Source organism: Panulirus ornatus, chromosome 32 (genome assembly GCF_036320965.1).
Source record: "Panulirus ornatus isolate Po-2019 chromosome 32, ASM3632096v1, whole genome shotgun sequence".
NCBI classification, from domain to species: domain Eukaryota; kingdom Metazoa; phylum Arthropoda; class Malacostraca; order Decapoda; family Palinuridae; genus Panulirus; species Panulirus ornatus.
Genome location: NC_092255.1, coordinates 6,507,489 through 6,526,196, shown reverse-complemented (window position 1 = coordinate 6,526,196; position 18,708 = coordinate 6,507,489). Strand labels below are relative to the sequence as shown.

General features: G+C 40.1%; 1 protein-coding gene across 4 annotated transcripts in view; it reads left to right on the top strand.

Annotated features, from left to right (window-relative positions):
* The first annotated feature begins 1,455 nt into the window (after window positions 1-1,455).
* LOC139759020 (uncharacterized) overlaps window positions 1,456-18,708 on the top strand; it is a 32,417-nt gene continuing 15,164 nt past the window's right edge. Inside the window, exons 1-2 of one of the 4 annotated variants that reach the window (XM_071680912.1) lie at window positions 1,457-1,637; window positions 4,754-4,807. Coding sequence is in view for 1 of the 4 variants with exons in the window: in XM_071680909.1 (XP_071537010.1) it covers window positions 1,631-1,693 (63 nt within the window). In the remaining 3 variants the exon portion in view is untranslated. Of the gene's footprint in view, window positions 1,694-4,753; window positions 4,808-18,708 lie in introns of all 4 variants that reach the window. The other 3 variants (XM_071680913.1, XM_071680909.1, XM_071680911.1) reach the window with 3 other exon arrangements.

Here is an 18,708-nt window from a genome sequence, read left to right as displayed (position 1 = left end):
GCTCTGTTGCTGCTGAGGACTTTACTAATCTTGTACGTTACTGAAGACTTTACTATTCAACTTATTGCTAGTCAATTCTGTTGTAACTGTTGCAGGAAACTTTACTACTATCAGTTATATTCCAATTAACTCCGCTAATGTGACCTGTTGTGATAATGATTCTGTTGTGCATTTTATGCTGTTTCCTTATGTTGTTGCTCCTACTCGCTGTTGTCAATGGTTCTGTTGTTGCTCATCTTTCTATTTTGTTACATCTACTGCTGCTAGTGTACACACACACACACACACACACACACATATATATATATATATATATATATATATATATATATATATATATATATATATATATATATATATTATATTGTGATAAATCACATCACATACACACGTGAAGCACTAATATGGAAGTGATCTTGCTTTTTACTATATTTCAAGCCATTTTCAAGGATCACAAGATAATGAACAAAATGAACATGAGAATATACACAAAAATAGATCTCATCACAGCTGAGGTAACAAATGTCAGTCAGTTACAATCCTTACCTGCAGATACCATCTGTACACTTTCTCTTTCTCTTACTCTAGGGATTGAACTTCCTCAAGCTACCATTAAAACTACCTTTGTTCATAGGTCCACATCTCACTTTCTTATGCTAACCATAAAGTCCAGAATTGTCTGAGATTAAACTCCCCCTTCAACTCAGGAGGAGCAGGCCCTACGCTTTAGGGCGGCCCTCCGTTGGTGGTGAGGGACCTAAGCACTGGGCTTAGGGGCTTAGGGTTGTTATCCCACCAGGCCCCCAAGAGAGCCAGGCTCCCTGTCAAAAGTCCAGAGTTTGTAGTATCTAGGCCATTACCCCGTGAATATTCCCCAGCCACTCTACTACTTCCTTTCCATTTTGTTTCCTTCAAAACATCCAGGTTTCTTTCCTTAAACATTGCACCTCTCTCCTTTTCATCTTGTTCACACCAGCCCAATTTTAGGCTTCCATCCTGAGCCTTCGAGGAGAAATCCTCGCTTATTTTCTTCCTCTGTTCTTGTTTTTGGAAAATGATTTCACAACAAGGAGGGATTTCCAAGTTCCCTGCTCCACCGCCACTGTAGGTTGTTTACCACATGCAATATATATGGATAGTATTCTTTTTGCTCACTCCACAAGGATATATATATATATATATATATATATATATATATATATAATATAATATAATATAATATAATATATAGCATTGGAGTTAACTCTATCCACTAACATACGGAAAGTTTCAGATGTACAGCACCAAACATTAGTAGGTACTTGTGTGCACATCAGGCTTTTTTGACTTTTCAACTTAAGCATTGATATTCTGTGCAGTGTATACCACAGACATATCAAACCTAGATAGAGAGAGAGAAAAAAAGCTTTGGGTAATACAGGAGTGTAGGGAAAGGAACGCCAGTTCACCTCCTCCTCCTGCTCTCCCCCCAGGAACCGTTTTCTGTATATAACATGGAGCCAGAGAGGATGGCAAGGTAGCAAGTTTTTACTGTAGTACAATCGGCGATGGGTTGGGTTGGGGAATGTGTATAATGAAGTTAAACCCCTGCAGTTAGCAGCCCCTCATCCCTGTTGAGCATCATATCTTCATGCAAGGTTGGAGTTGTTATATGGCTACCAGTAGATATGGCCAGTTTCCCTATAATCGCTTGGTAAGGGAGGGATTTATTGCTTTGCAGATTCCCAGGTAGACAGTAATTTACTCCGTTTATGTTGGAGTAGTTTTAGGAATTTGTAACATTTTTTCCATGTTGTGATAATTTGTTTATGGCATTATAGTTTCAATGGTGCATTAATTTCTTGTGTTGATATAGAGTACAGAAAAATTTGTTCATATGTAAACTAGGTATTTGGTTATATAAACCTTATTATTGTGTGTACAAGGAAAAGTTAAACAGTCTTGGACATGAATTCTATGTCAACAGGTTATATCAGTCTTTATATGTTTTGCAGGGAGAAATGTACTTGAAACAGTTTTCTTAGCAGAATTATTATCGTTAGTGTAAGCTCTCTTGGCTGTATTTTCAGCAATATTGAGATTTTAGCTCTTGTCTCCTATGTGAAAAGTTTTGAAAGCAGTGGATTTCCAAGAGATCTTAAGATTCTAGCCTTTCAAGCACCACTGAATTGATATTGATTTCAATATCCACCTGTAGCCTGATAGATTGACAGGCATGTGGGAGGGATATCCAATTACAGGATGTGGGTGTGCCAGGATAGTGTAGATGAGGCTGTGTTGGTTCATATCTTTAATTGGAAGCCAGATTGATATCAGAAAACTCGTAGATTAAATTTGAAAAAAAACGTCTACTAAGGTAAGTTTCCCTTGTGCACTTGTGTGCAACCACATGTAGCATATGGAGTTACCCCATATGATTTTACTGGTGTTGCATAAATGAACATGATCATAGATATTCAGGGGTAAAAGTCTGTTTTTGCTTTTACTTGCCCTTTGCTTTGGGAATTGAGAAATATTGTTCTGCATTGATAGTGTAGTGATGAAAGAATACAGTAACAGTTGCAGAGCATGAATTTGATCCTTATATTTTCTTGAACTTAGGTAAGATGATAGTAGTGTGGGTTATTTATGATAGAACAAATTTCTGGTTAAGGTATGTAAAAGTAGCAGAACTGATTGTAGATGTATACATTGTAAATTTTCTGCTACAGATTTGATGGCCACTTATTGTATCTATTTATTGACATCTGGTGCCACATGCATGGTATTCAGTGGCATCTTTTGATGAGTATTGAACTTTGAAATAAATCGTATGTAATGTTTATGACAGCAGGATGGACATATTATGATTGATACATTTAATGAAAGAAGAACCACTGGAATCTTTTCACTTTAGATATAATGTAGAAAATGGGATTGTATCACCTCCTATGATTAAGTAAATCTCAGCCCACATGTGGGGTTAGGTGAGATTTTTATTGATTATGTTGATCGTTGGGTGAATACAGATGATTGTAAAGATATAGGGATTATTTCATCAGGGGATCTGCTCCACAAATGGTTAGAAATATTTCTAAAAACATCTGAACTGGTTGTTTATCTACCTCTTAATCCAAAGAACCCTCTCTCGTAACTCCATTGCAAGTTATCTCATATCAAAAGATTCTGATAGATTATATCTTAGAGAACTGATAATTACACCTCGAATGATAACTTACAGTAGCATGAATGTTCCCATAAGAGTAGAACAGTAATCATAAACCAAGAACATGCACAACTGATTTTGTACATATCACCAAATCTTGATTACTAAGGAGGAAATATGAAGTTTTTAGAGGTTGTGTTGATTTTTTACAGATGAAGTATCAAACTTCTCACCAATTAACTGTACATTTTCCCCGTTATACTGCAGTCACCTTATTAGATATGCATGAAAAGTGTTCCATGGTCCTCGACTTTTACTGTTTTCTCTAAACACTATGCTAGCATTGCAGAACAAAATCACTCATTATCCAAAGCTAATAATAGTATGGAGCTAAAATGTTTAAATCGTTAGGATGCTGTATGTAGATTAAAATGAAATGGTGAGCATGATATGAGAAATTGCTCTTTACCCTATATCATAAATACTGGGGATGGATACATAAATCAGGGATTTATGGCAAGCTGAATATCTAATGTATTCTTATTATGTGAGGTATTATCAGATATGTATATATACAAAGTGCTTATTATGTTGGCTTGTTGGTAAAATAGTCTTTGATTCCCATATGTCATCTGGTTAGCTTCAGTGGACTGGATGGTGGGTCAAACATTATTATGTCAAATATTTTTTTGCAACTACCCTTAACCAAGCTGAAATGGATACAGGGTTGTTTACTTCGCTAAAGAGTTGGTGGTATTTGTCTGGAGTATAAGCATTCCATTCCCTGGCATGGCATTGAGCTTGCTGCCATATATATATAACCTGTCCTGAGAGGTTTGCTATTTTTTTTTTATAGAAGGATCAGGTATGGACATGCCATGATGCCATTTAGGGGTAACATACTGCACTGAAATGCAAGCATGAGAACTTAGTGATTTTCAGAGTGGAGTTTAACTCGCCTGACTTTGAAGCTCAGAGTTGGATTATCCATTAGGTTGCTAAGGCTTGAGCCTAGGACTTGGGGACAGGAAGGAGGCCTGTAAATTTTGTGTGGCAAAAAGATTATTGTAAGGTCTGATACTGTTGGATGTGCTTGTCTGTTTTTTCATGCATATTCACTATTTTCCATGCCAGCGAGTTAGCATCAAGAACAGATGACTACCTTTAGAGGGAAAAATCCTCACTGGGCTTCTTTTCTGTTCCATCTTTTGGAAAAGTAAAACCAGGGGAGAGGATTTCCAGCCCCCATGCTCCCACCTCTTTCAGTCGTCTTCTACAACACTCGGAATACATGGAAAATATTGTTTCCCCTTTATCCGCAGGGATGTGATGTGTGGTTATTTTTATAAAAAAGCATTTTTAGACAGGCTTATGGCTCATGTCTGACAGCATGACCATGTAGTTAATCAAGTAGTTAGTAGTAGTAAAATATAACTCCAGGAGAATGGCTAGGCCCTGTTCCTCTCCCCTCATTCAGTCAGTACTGGGAAATATTTGCTGAAAGAACTATGTATGTTGCACAGATGAAATTTATTTCAAAATTTTGCATATGATTTTATTCATGTATGACTACCTTTGAATTTAAAGTCACCTATAAAATCATTTCAGTTGATGGGCTGAATTACTACTTGCTCCACACAAGATAGTCACCACTCAGGACAGGTGAGGGCATTGCTCACCGAAAGCCAGTCTTCAACCTCACCCTTAACCTCGCTACACAAGCCAGTGTATAAAGAAAGCAATCTAGGCTAATGCCATAACCTTAACCTCATCCTCACCACTCAGGCCATTGTGTAAAGGGAGCACTTCAGGCCAGATTCTTGCTCTTAACCACTCCTCACAGGCCAATTATTAGCTAACCTAACCTTCGTCCTCATCACAGGCCAATATGTAAGGGGGGGCAATCCAGGCCAGTGCTATTTGTGATATAACCTTAGAGTTACCTGTTCCATTTTTCAAAATTTGCCTGATTTTTACAATCAGATTTTATGTTTGTTTTTATCATAAATTCTGATATAAGATAATTATCTCATCAAGATAAGCCATTAGATAAGCCATTTACTTATGCTGTCTTAAGTCTTTGTATACGTATGATTTGTTCATATTTCATTTTAACGTGATATGCATATGCAATACAACTCGCAGCGTGCAATATCCTTAGGTGTTAACAGAAATGAAATGACAACTGCAGAATACTTGGATTGTTTGAATGGCTTGGAAGGTGATTTACTTGGACCATCTAAACCCAAGCAAATGATAACTGCAAAGAAGTTTAGGCTGGATTGGACACAGGCTTGCAAATTCATCCAGCCTTTGATTGAATTGTCCTGCTGTGTTCTGCAAGTTGTTCAAAAAGGATGTGTAGAACCAAGGTGGTGGGGCCATGTACAACAGAATTCATGTAAAATGAAATTCTCATCAAGAACTATGAAACCTCCCAAAGTATGTTTGGTAACATCATGCAACATGCAAACATGGAATTGTGTTTTTAGAAGAATGTAACCAGAATAGTACTTTTATTATCATTTTTTTTTTTTATATACTTTGTCGCTTTCTCCCGCATTAGCAAGGTAGCGCAAGGAAACAGATGAAAGAATGGCCCAAACCACCCACATACACATGTATAGACATACACGTCCACACATTTACATACCTATACATTTCAATATATACATATATATATTTTATTTACTTATTTTATTTAATTATTTTACTTTGTCGCTGTCTCCTGCATTAGCGAGGTAGTGCAAGGAAACATATGAAAGAATGGCCCAACCCACCCACATACACATTTATATACATACATGTCCACACACTCAAATATACATACCTATACATCTCAATGTATACATATATATACACACAGACAAATACATATATACACATGTGCATAATTCGCCACCCTGCCACACATGAAATAACAACCCCCTTCCCCCGCATGTGCATAAGGTAGTGCTAGGAAAAGACAACAAATCCACATTTGTTCACGCTCAGTCTCTAGCTGTCATGTGATAATGCACCGAAACCACAGCTCCCTTTCCACATCCAGGCCCCACAGAACTTTCCATGGTTTACCCCAGACGCTTCACATGCCCTGGTTCAATCCATTGACAGCACGTCGACCCTGGTATACCACATCGTTCCAATTCACTCTATTCCTTGCACGCCTTTCACCCTCCTGCATGTTTAGGCCCTGATTGCTCAAAATCTTTTTCACTCCATCTTTCCACCTCCAATTTGGTCTCCCACTTCTCCTCATTCCCTTCACCTCCGACACATATATCTTCTTTGTCAATCTTTCCTCACTCATTCTCTCCATGTGACCGAACCATTTCAAAACACCCTCTTCTGCTGTCTCAACCATACTCTTTTTGTTATCACACATCTCTCTTACCCTTTCATTACTTACTTGATCAAACTGCCTCACACCACATATTGTCCTTAAACATCTCATTTCCAACACATACCCCCTCCTCCGCACAAGCCCACGCTTCACAACCATATAACATTGTTGGAACCACTATTCCTTCAAACATGCGCATATTTGCTTTCCGAGATAATGTTCTCGCCTTCCACACATTTTTCAAAGCTCCCAGAACTTTTGCTCTCTCCCCCACCCTGTGACTCACTTCCGCCTCCATGGTTCCATCCGCTGCCAAATAGTACCTTTGTTTTACATATGTTTTTGTTAAACAAAACATGCCATCATGCGAAGGTGACCATGCATGTAACTTATTCAAAGTCGTGTTTCCCAGTTTAGAACTGGCAAAAGCTATTTCAGGAAACAAACCAGAATTACCAATCTAGTTAAAGTTCTGGGTAACTGAGAATGGGATAGAAATGTGTTTGAAATTAAGCATAACTCTTTTTGATTGGGCATGGTTGGAAGTAGTGATGTGATTGCATCCAAACTACCCTATTTCTGCATGAGATTTTAGTGTGCAGTCACAAAATAGTGACTGCATTGATAGGATATAGAGAATGTACTGTAACCTCTGCTAGTGGAAACATATTCCTGGAATGATACTGTTAACATCATTCCCATGGCCTGGCTTGGCATCAAGTGCTAGAACTCGGCACTGACAGTTATAAAGATGGGCACATAAAGTGGTGTGGCAGTATTTATTATGGAACAGGATTCTCTTTGCCATGTTGCTTGGGCAAAGAAGCAGCAGGTCTCAACATTTGTTGAACTGCTTCCAAGAAATTTACAATGATGGCGCAGGGAATTTCTGAAACATGCTTCAGTCAGATGGCATATAATGCTAGTCAGGAGAGGTTACTTTTGATTGAGGATGTACTTAAAGTTTTCTTCAGTACTTAGCATGAGTAAGGTGTGTATTTTTCTGATTAATGACTCGTATTGACCTTGGATGATATGAAAATTTGCGAATATAACAAAGCTGTATACCCCAAAATAGTATGCTAATACAATCACTAACTGCTTAGCAGCTGCAAACACTCAGCACCTTTATAGTGAAACAAAGATCCTCCTAATGCAGTCCCATTTCATTATGTTCAACTCTCAGGTCAATGTCTGTGCTATGACATTAGACCCCATAACAAACTGCCAACTGCTAAATATAAATAAAAAGCTTGCCTCGACACATACACACTGATATAATGCAACAAGCATTAAACAATCAACCCTTCAACTCACCTGTTACCTCCAGCCCACATGAAATACACATATCAAAAACTACCTTCCCCAGGCAAATACAAACCACACTTTCCTGCTTATTCTGTGGGCATCACCCTTGAGTACAACACTAGAAACACCATTTCAGCATATCACAAGACCCTTCATGCCCATGATGCAGCTGCCTAAAAGAAGGAAGGGGTGACTGTGTTGTTGATTGGCTGGTAAGGATATTCACTGTATGTATAGATCATGGTGAAGTACCTGAGGATTGGGGGAATGCATGTATAATGCATTGTACAGAGGCAAAGGGGATAAAGGTGAATGTATAAACAACAGAGGCATAAATTTGTTGAGTGTTCCTGGTAAATTATATGAGAGGTTTTGATTGAGAGGGTGAAGGCATGTACAGAGCATCAGATTGGGGAAGAGCAGTGTGGTTGTAGAAGTGGTAGAGGATATGTGGATCAGGTGTTTGTATTGAAGAATGTGCGAGAAATACTTAGAAAAACAGATGGATTTGTATGTACCATTTATGGACGTGGAGAAGGCATATGAAAGGCTTGATAGAGATGCTTTGTGGAAGGTCTTAAGAGTATATGGTGAGGGAGGTGAGTTTGTGGAAGCAGTGAAAAGTTTTTACCAAGAATGTAAGGCATGTGTACAGGTAGGAAGAGGGGTGTGATTGGTCCCCAGTGAATGTCGGTTTGCGGCAGGGGTGTGTGATGTCCCCATGGTTGCTTAATTTGTTTATGAATGGGGAGGGTATATGTGTTGGAAATGAGATGTTTGAGGATAATATCTGGTGTGAGGTGGTTTGATCGAGTAAGTAATGAAAGGATAAGAAAGATATGTGGTAATAAAATGAGTGTGGTTGAGAGATTAGAAGAGTGTGTATTGAAATGGTTTGGTCACATGGAGAGAATGAGTAAGGAAATATTGACAAAGAGGATATATGTGTCAGAGGTGGAGGGAACGAGGAGAAGTGGGAAACCAAAGTGGAGTTGAAATGATGGAGTGAAAAAGATTTTGAGCGATTGGGGCCTGAACATACAGGAGGGTGAAAGGTGTGCTAGGAATAGAGTGAATTGGAATGATGTGGTATACCAGGGTCGACGTGCTGTCAATGGATTGAACCAGGGCATGTGAAGCATCTGGGGTAAACCATGGAAAGTTTTGTGGGGCCTAGATTTGGAAAGGGAGCTGTGGTTTCGGTGCATTACACATGACAACTAGAGACTGAGTGTGAACGAATGTGTCCTTTGTTGTTTTTTTCTAGTGCTACCTTGCGCGCACGCTGGGGGAGGGGTGTCATTTCATGTGTGGCAGGGTGGGGGCGGGAATGGATGAAGGCAGCATGTATGAATATGTACATGTGTATATAGGTCTATGTCTGTGTATGTATATGTATATAAACATTGAAATGTATAGGTATGTATATGTGTGTGTGTGGGTGTTTTTGTATATTCATGTGTATGTGGGTGGGTTGGGACATTCTTTCACCTGTTTCCTTGCGCTACCTCGCTAACACGGGAGGCAGCGATGAAATAAAATAAATAAATGAATTAATATACGAACAAAGTGCATATGAACGCACACCTTCATGAAACATACAAACCTTCAACAGCCAGGATCGAACCCAGGACCCCTGTGCAACAGGCAGGAGCACTACCGCTAGGCTATGATTGCCCCTATTGGGGAAATGACTATTTGAATACTATGTACTCGAATACCCTTCGTCTCACGTTGGTGAGCAATGGGATTTACACCAGTCATTTCCCATCAGGCTCACACAGCCAGCAGATAGCATTTTACGGAACCCAACTGTACAACGCGGAGGTATATGAATACGAACAAAGTGCATATGAACGTGCACCTTCATAGAAGATACAAAACTCCAACAGCCAGGATCGAACCTAGGAGCCCTGTGCAACAGGCGGGAGCACTACCACTAGGCTATGATTGCCCCTAATATGGAAATGACTATTCAAATACTATGTACTCAAATACCCTTTGTCTCACGTTGGTAAGCAACGGTGTCTACACCAGTCATTTCCCATCAGGCCCACACAGCCAGCAGATAGCATTTTAATGAACCCAACTGTACAATGCAGAGGTATATGAATATGAACAAAGTGCATATGAACGCGCACCTTCATAGAACATACAAACCTCCAACAGCCAGGATCAAACCTGGGACCCCTGTGCAACTGGCGGGAGTGCTACCGCTAGGCTATGATCACCCCAAATAGGAAAATAACTATTCAAATACTATGTACTCGAATACCCTTTGTCTCACGTTGGTGAGCAATGGGGTCTACACCGGTCATTTCCCATCAGGCTCACACGGCATTTTACCATTTTCACATAGCATTTTACCGAACCCAACTGTACAATGCAGAGGAATATGAATATGAACAAAGTGCATATGAACACACACCTTCATATATATATATATTTCTTATACTGTTCACCATTTCCCGCATTAGCGAGGTAGAGTTGAGAATAGAGGATTGAGCCTTTGAGGGAATGTCCTTACTCGGTCCCCTTCTCTGTTCCTTCTTTTGGAAAATTAAAAACGAGCGGGGAGGATTTCTTGCCTCCCGCTCCCCCCCCTTTTAGTCGCCTTCTGCGACACACAGGAAATACATGGGAAGTATTCTTTCTCCTGTCCCCAGGGATAATATGCTTGTTATTTATTTTAATTATTTATCATTCTTTGACGCTGTCTCCCGCATTAGTGAGGTAGCACAGGGAAACAGACGAAAGAGTGGCCCAACCCACCCGCATACACATGTATATACAAAAACACCCACACACGCACAAATACATACCTATACATTTCAACGTATATATATACATATACATGCACAGACATATACACGTCCACACATGCAAATATACATAACTATACATCTCAACGTATACATATATATACACACACAGACTTATACATATATGCACATGTACATAATTCATACTGTCTGCCTTTATTCATTCCCATCGCCACCCTGCCACACATGAAATAACAACCCCCTCCCCCAGCATGTGCACGAGGTAGCGCTAGGAAAAGACAACAAAGGCCACATTCGTTCCCTCTCAGTCTCTAGCTGTCATGTATAATGCACCGAAACCACAGCTCCCTTTGCACATCCAGGCCCCACAGAACTTTCCATGGTTTACCCCAGATGCTTCACATGCCCTGGTTCAATCCATTGACAGCACGTCGACCACGGTATACCACATTGTTTCAGTTCACTCTATTCCCTGCACGCCTTTCACCCTCCTGCATGTTCAGGCCCCAATCACTCAAAATCTTTTCCACTCCATCATTCCACCTCCAATTTGGTCTCCCACTTCTCTTCATTCCCTCCACCTCTGACACATATACCCTCTTGGTCAGTCTTTCCTCACTCATTCTCTCCATGTGACCAAACCATTTCAAAACACCCTCTTCTGCTCTCTCAACCACAGTCTTTTTATTACCACACATCTCTCTTACCCTATTATTACTTACTCGATCAAACCACCTCACACCACATATTGTCCTCAAACATCTCATTTCCAGCACATCCACCCTCCTCCGCACAACTCTATCTACAGCCCATGCCTCGCAACCAGCTGGTGGCAGATTCATGTGAGAAACTGCAGAAGCTGGTGACTGAGTTTGGTAAAGTGTGTGAAAGAAGAAAGTTAAGAGTAAATGTGCAAAAGATGCATTGGCATGAGAAAGGTGGGAGGTGGGCAGATTAGAAAGGGTAGTGATTGGTGGGATGAAGAAATAAAGTTATTAGTAAAAGAGAAAAGGGAGGTGTTTGGACGATACTTACCAGGAAGGAGTGTAAATGACTGGGAGATGTATAAAAGAATGTGGTAGGAGGTCAAGAGGAAGGTGCAGGTGTTGAAAAAGAGGGCTAATGAGAGTTGGGGTGAGAGAGTATCATTAAACTTTAGGGAGAATAAAAAGATATTTTGGAAGAAGGTAAATGATATAATGTGTTTAAGACAAGAGAACAAATGGGAACGTTGGTGAAGGGAGTAAGTGGGGAAGTGATAACAGGTAGTGATGAAGTGAGAAGGAGATGGAGTGAGTTTTTGAAGGTTTGTTGAATGTATTTGATGATTAGAGTGGCAGATGTAGGGTGTTTTGATTGGGATGGTGTGCGAAGTGAGAGGGTCAGGGAGAATAGTTTGGTTAAGAGAGAAGAGGTGGTGAAAGCTTTACAGATGAAATCTGGCAAGGCAGCAGGTTTGGATGGTATTGCTGTTGAATTTATTAAGAAAGGGGGTGATTGTGTTGTTGATTGGTTGGTTAAGATATTCAGTGTATGTATGGATCATGGTGAAGTGCCTGAAGATTGGCAGAATGCATGTATATAGTGCCATTGTACAAGGGCAAAGGGGGTAAGGGTGAGTGTTAAAACTACAGAGGCGTAAGTTTGTTGAGTATTACTGGAAAATTGTATGGAAGGGTGAAGGCATGTACATAGCATCAGAATGGGGAAGAGAATTGTGGTTGCAGAAATGGTAGTGGATTTGTGGATCAGATGTTTGAAGAATGTGTGTGAGAAATACTTCGAAAAACAGGTGGATCTGGAGAAGACATATGATAGGGTTGGTAGAGATGCTTTGTGGAAGGTCTTTAGAGTGTATGGTGTGGTAGGTAAGCTGCTAGAAACAGTGAAAAGTTTTTATCAAGGGTGTAAGGCAAATGTATGAGTAGGAAGAGAGGAGAATGATTGATTCCCATTGAAATTCAATCTGTGACAGGGTTGTGTGATGTCCCCATGGATGTTTAATTTTTGTATGGATGGGGTGGTTAGGGAGGTAAATGCAAGAGTGTTGGAGAGAGGGGGCGAGTATGTAGTCTGTTGGGAATGAGAGGGCCTAGGAAGTGAGTCAGTTGTTGTTTGCGATGATACAGCATTGGTGGCTGATTTGAGTGAGAAACTGCAGAAATTGGTGACAGAGTTTGGAAAAGTGTGTGAAAGGAGAAAGTTGAGAGTAAATGTGCAAAAGATGCATTGGCATGAGAAAGGTGGGAGGTGGGCAGATTAGAAAGGGTAGTGATTGGTGGATGAAGAAATAAAGTTATTAGTAAAAGAGAAAAGGGAGGTGTTTGGACGATACTTACCAGGAAGGAGTGTAAATGACTGGGAGATGTATAAAAGAATGTGGTAGGAGGTCAAGAGGAAGGTGCAGGTGTTGAAAAAGAGGGCTAATGAGAGTTGGGGTGAGAGAGTATCATTAAACTTTAGGGAGAATAAAAAGATATTTTGGAAGAAGGTAAATGATATAATGTGTTTAAGACAAGAGAACAAATGGGAACGTTGGTGAAGGGAGTAAGTGGGGAAGTGATAACAGGTAGTGATGAAGTGAGAAGGAGATGGAGTGAGTTTTTGAAGGTTTGTTGAATGTATTTGATGATTAGAGTGGCAGATGTAGGGTGTTTTGATTGGGATGGTGTGCGAAGTGAGAGGGTCAGGGAGAATAGTTTGGTTAAGAGAGAAGAGGTGGTGAAAGCTTTACAGATGAAATCTGGCAAGGCAGCAGGTTTGGATGGTATTGCTGTTGAATTTATTAAGAAAGGGGGTGATTGTGTTGTTGATTGGTTGGTTAAGATATTCAGTGTATGTATGGATCATGGTGAAGTGCCTGAAGATTGGCAGAATGCATGTATATAGTGCCATTGTACAAGGGCAAAGGGGGTAAGGGTGAGTGTTAAAACTACAGAGGCGTAAGTTTGTTGAGTATTACTGGAAAATTGTATGGAAGGTGAAGGCATGTACATAGCATCAGAATGGGGAAGAGAATTGTGGTTGCAGAAATGGTAGTGGATTTGTGGATCAGATGTTTGAAGAATGTGTGTGAGAAATACTTCGAAAAAACAGGTGGATCTGGAGAAGACATATGATAGGGTTGGTAGAGATGCTTTGTGGAAGGTCTTTAGAGTGTATGGTGTGGTAGGTAAGCTGCTAGAAACAGTGAAAAGTTTTTATCAAGGGTGTAAGGCAAATGTATGAGTAGGAAGAGAGGAGAATGATTGATTCCCATTGAAATTCAATCTGTGACAGGGTTGTGTGATGTCCCCATGGATGTTTAATTTTTGTATGGATGGGGTGGTTAGGGAGGTAAATGCAAGAGTGTTGGAGAGAGGGGGCGAGTATGTAGTCTGTTGGGAATGAGAGGGCCTAGGAAGTGAGTCAGTTGTTGTTTGCGATGATACAGCATTGGTGGCTGATTTGAGTGAGAAACTGCAGAAGCTGGTGACTGAGTTTGGTAAAGTGTGTGAAAGAAGAAAGTTAAGAGTAAATGTGCAAAAGATGCATTGGCATGAGAAAGGTGGGAGGTGGGCAGATTAGAAAGGGTAGTGATTGGTGGATGAAGAAATAAAGTTATTAGTAAAAGAGAAAAGGGAGGTGTTTGGACGATACTTACCAGGAAGGAGTGTAAATGACTGGGAGATGTATAAAAGAATGTGGTAGGAGGTCAAGAGGAAGGTGCAGGTGTTGAAAAAGAGGGCTAATGAGAGTTGGGGTGAGAGAGTATCATTAAACTTTAGGGAGAATAAAAAGATATTTTGGAAGAAGGTAAATGATATAATGTGTTTAAGACAAGAGAACAAATGGGAACGTTGGTGAAGGGAGTAAGTGGGGAAGTGATAACAGGTAGTGATGAAGTGAGAAGGAGATGGAGTGAGTTTTTGAAGGTTTGTTGAATGTATTTGATGATTAGAGTGGCAGATGTAGGGTGTTTTGATTGGGATGGTGTGCGAAGTGAGAGGGTCAGGGAGAATAGTTTGGTTAAGAGAGAAGAGGTGGTGAAAGCTTTACAGATGAAATCTGGCAAGGCAGCAGGTTTGGATGGTATTGCTGTTGAATTTATTAAGAAAGGGGGTGATTGTGTTGTTGATTGGTTGGTTAAGATATTCAGTGTATGTATGGATCATGGTGAAGTGCCTGAAGATTGGCAGAATGCATGTATATAGTGCCATTGTACAAGGGCAAAGGGGGTAAGGGTGAGTGTTAAAACTACAGAGGCGTAAGTTTGTTGAGTATTACTGGAAAATTGTATGGAAGGTGAAGGCATGTACATAGCATCAGAATGGGGAAGAGAATTGTGGTTGCAGAAATGGTAGTGGATTTGTGGATCAGATGTTTGAAGAATGTGTGTGAGAAATACTTCGAAAAAACAGGTGGATCTGGAGAAGACATATGATAGGGTTGGTAGAGATGCTTTGTGGAAGGTCTTTAGAGTGTATGGTGTGGTAGGTAAGCTGCTAGAAACAGTGAAAAGTTTTTATCAAGGGTGTAAGGCAAATGTATGAGTAGGAAGAGAGGAGAATGATTGATTCCCATTGAAATTCAATCTGTGACAGGGTTGTGTGATGTCCCCATGGATGTTTAATTTTTGTATGGATGGGGTGGTTAGGGAGGTAAATGCAAGAGTGTTGGAGAGAGGGGGCGAGTATGTAGTCTGTTGGGAATGAGAGGGCCTAGGAAGTGAGTCAGTTGTTGTTTGCGATGATACAGCATTGGTGGCTGATTTGAGTGAGAAACTGCAGAAGCTGGTGACTGAGTTTGGTAAAGTGTGTGAAAGAAGAAAGTTAAGAGTAAATGTGCAAAAGATGCATTGGCATGAGAAAGGTGGGAGGTGGGCAGATTAGAAAGGGTAGTGATTGGTGGATGAAGAAATAAAGTTATTAGTAAAAGAGAAAAGGGAGGTGTTTGGACGATACTTACCAGGAAGGAGTGTAAATGACTGGGAGATGTATAAAAGAATGTGGTAGGAGGTCAAGAGGAAGGTGCAGGTGTTGAAAAAGAGGGCTAATGAGAGTTGGGGTGAGAGAGTATCATTAAACTTTAGGGAGAATAAAAAGATATTTTGGAAGAAGGTAAATGATATAATGTGTTTAAGACAAGAGAACAAATGGGAACGTTGGTGAAGGGAGTAAGTGGGGAAGTGATAACAGGTAGTGATGAAGTGAGAAGGAGATGGAGTGAGTTTTTGAAGGTTTGTTGAATGTATTTGATGATTAGAGTGGCAGATGTAGGGTGTTTTGATTGGGATGGTGTGCGAAGTGAGAGGGTCAGGGAGAATAGTTTGGTTAAGAGAGAAGAGGTGGTGAAAGCTTTACAGATGAAATCTGGCAAGGCAGCAGGTTTGGATGGTATTGCTGTTGAATTTATTAAGAAAGGGGGTGATTGTGTTGTTGATTGGTTGGTTAAGATATTCAGTGTATGTATGGATCATGGTGAAGTGCCTGAAGATTGGCAGAATGCATGTATATAGTGCCATTGTACAAGGGCAAAGGGGGTAAGGGTGAGTGTTAAAACTACAGAGGCGTAAGTTTGTTGAGTATTACTGGAAAATTGTATGGAAGGTGAAGGCATGTACATAGCATCAGAATGGGGAAGAGAATTGTGGTTGCAGAAATGGTAGTGGATTTGTGGATCAGATGTTTGAAGAATGTGTGTGAGAAATACTTCGAAAAAACAGGTGGATCTGGAGAAGACATATGATAGGGTTGGTAGAGATGCTTTGTGGAAGGTCTTTAGAGTGTATGGTGTGGTAGGTAAGCTGCTAGAAACAGTGAAAAGTTTTTATCAAGGGTGTAAGGCAAATGTATGAGTAGGAAGAGAGGAGAATGATTGATTCCCATTGAAATTCAATCTGTGACAGGGTTGTGTGATGTCCCCATGGATGTTTAATTTTTGTATGGATGGGGTGGTTAGGGAGGTAAATGCAAGAGTGTTGGAGAGAGGGGGCGAGTATGTAGTCTGTTGGGAATGAGAGGGCCTAGGAAGTGAGTCAGTTGTTGTTTGCGATGATACAGCATTGGTGGCTGATTTGAGTGAGAAACTGCAGAAGCTGGTGACTGAGTTTGGTAAAGTGTGTGAAAGAAGAAAGTTAAGAGTAAATGTGCAAAAGATGCATTGGCATGAGAAAGGTGGGAGGTGGGCAGATTAGAAAGGGTAGTGATTGGTGGATGAAGAAATAAAGTTATTAGTAAAAGAGAAAAGGGAGGTGTTTGGACGATACTTACCAGGAAGGAGTGTAAATGACTGGGAGATGTATAAAAGAATGTGGTAGGAGGTCAAGAGGAAGGTGCAGGTGTTGAAAAAGAGGGCTAATGAGAGTTGGGGTGAGAGAGTATCATTAAACTTTAGGGAGAATAAAAAGATATTTTGGAAGAAGGTAAATGATATAATGTGTTTAAGACAAGAGAACAAATGGGAACGTTGGTGAAGGGAGTAGGCTTGTGAAATCTAGGTGTGAGTTCAGCACAGATGGGACAAGAGGCACTGATTTGGATATCAACATTAGAAAAGTGGATTATTGTAGTAACTCCAGGGTGACATGGAGTTGTGGAGTTCCTACAGGGTTTTTCAGTTTGTGATGAGCTAACCCCTGAAAATGCATCTGTCTCTTCTTTTCTTAGGCAGTAAATTATGTCTTTGCTGTACTATGATAATGTACCACCTCACAATTTTTCCATTTTTTAACCTCACAGAATGTAACATATCTTTGATCTGTAACAATCTTAAAGTAGTGCCCCTGTAAATAATGTCTCCATTTATGCAACACTTTTGCTGTTGCATAAGCTTCTTTCTCCACTGACAAGGGTCTTTGTTCACTACCATAAAGTGTACTTAGGAAGAATGCTGCTTGTAATCCTGATTGCCTGAGAGATTTGGCAATAGCATGATCAAAGACTTTGGTTTCAACCACAAGGGGAATAGTGTCATTTTTGTATTGCCAAGAAAACATAGCTTCCAATGCCCTTCGGTCTGTGGAAAGCCCCAACAGCAGCTATAGGAAGTGGGAAGCTTTTACAGTGGACAGTGGAATGAATATTCTAAAAAAAACCCAGTAAATTCACAAGGTATTGTGAGCAAACATTCCTGTTACTTAACACCATCATAGCATGTCTTTAGTCTGAGCTCTTGTAGTGGATGGAGGCATTCAGGATCAAGCTTTGCTGCACCCTTTATAGGAGATTGACTGATGTGATTGGTTTTTGCAATTTCAGCAGGCTGCTAGTTCATCACTATTTTCACTTTATTCTCAGAGACAACTTTGTAAAGCTGCAAAAATGGTTGCAAGTGGAGGAAGAGTGTTAAAAGTAGTTTTGGAGTAAGATAACTTGTGAACCTGAAAGAAATTTCCCTTCTTTTTGCTTTTGTTAGTGTCTTTGGTTGGACATTTACATCATGAATGGCTATTGTACCCACACAAGTAGCACCTAATGCTCAGTGCAGGAGGGAGTGGCTTGCTCTTCAGGGATTTCTCTGTTGCCATTAATTCAGGGACTTCTCTGCATTTATTGTCATGGTAGGAATCAAATTGATTGCTGTTTCAGGGTACAAGGGTTTGTTTTCTGGCAGGTACTGTTGTATGTGTGCCAATTGAAAGTCCATTAAAGAAAGTGTTCCATATGTAGTTATTTTGGTACTGACCTGCCTTTATGTCTTTGATGTTACAGTCTGAACTGCTTTAAGTACTGATCTAGCATCTCTGTAGACTCCTCTATGTGGGAAGTAAGGAGATGTCCTGCAAGTATTTTATTTTTTGGGCTTGACAAACAGTTCTAAAAGGCATTCAGTAGCAGATTCATATGTTTTGCATTCAGAGATGTATTCATGTACATGAGGTGCCAAATGATTAAATAATTAAATGGTGGTTATGAGAGGTACTGGCTACCAAGGTTTTAGTGTATGGTGTCAGTGGAGCCATTGTTTAGATAGAATGATCAAGTAGTGGTCAGCATCGAACCTCTTTAGTCTGAGGAACTAGTCCTAGGTTGATTGAGTCAATAAAAGTTTTTTTTCACTCAATTTTGATCGTATCTGTTTTAGAACAAGCACAAGTTTTACAGCTGGAAAGGAATAAGAAATCATTGTAAAGGTTACATGAACTGTTA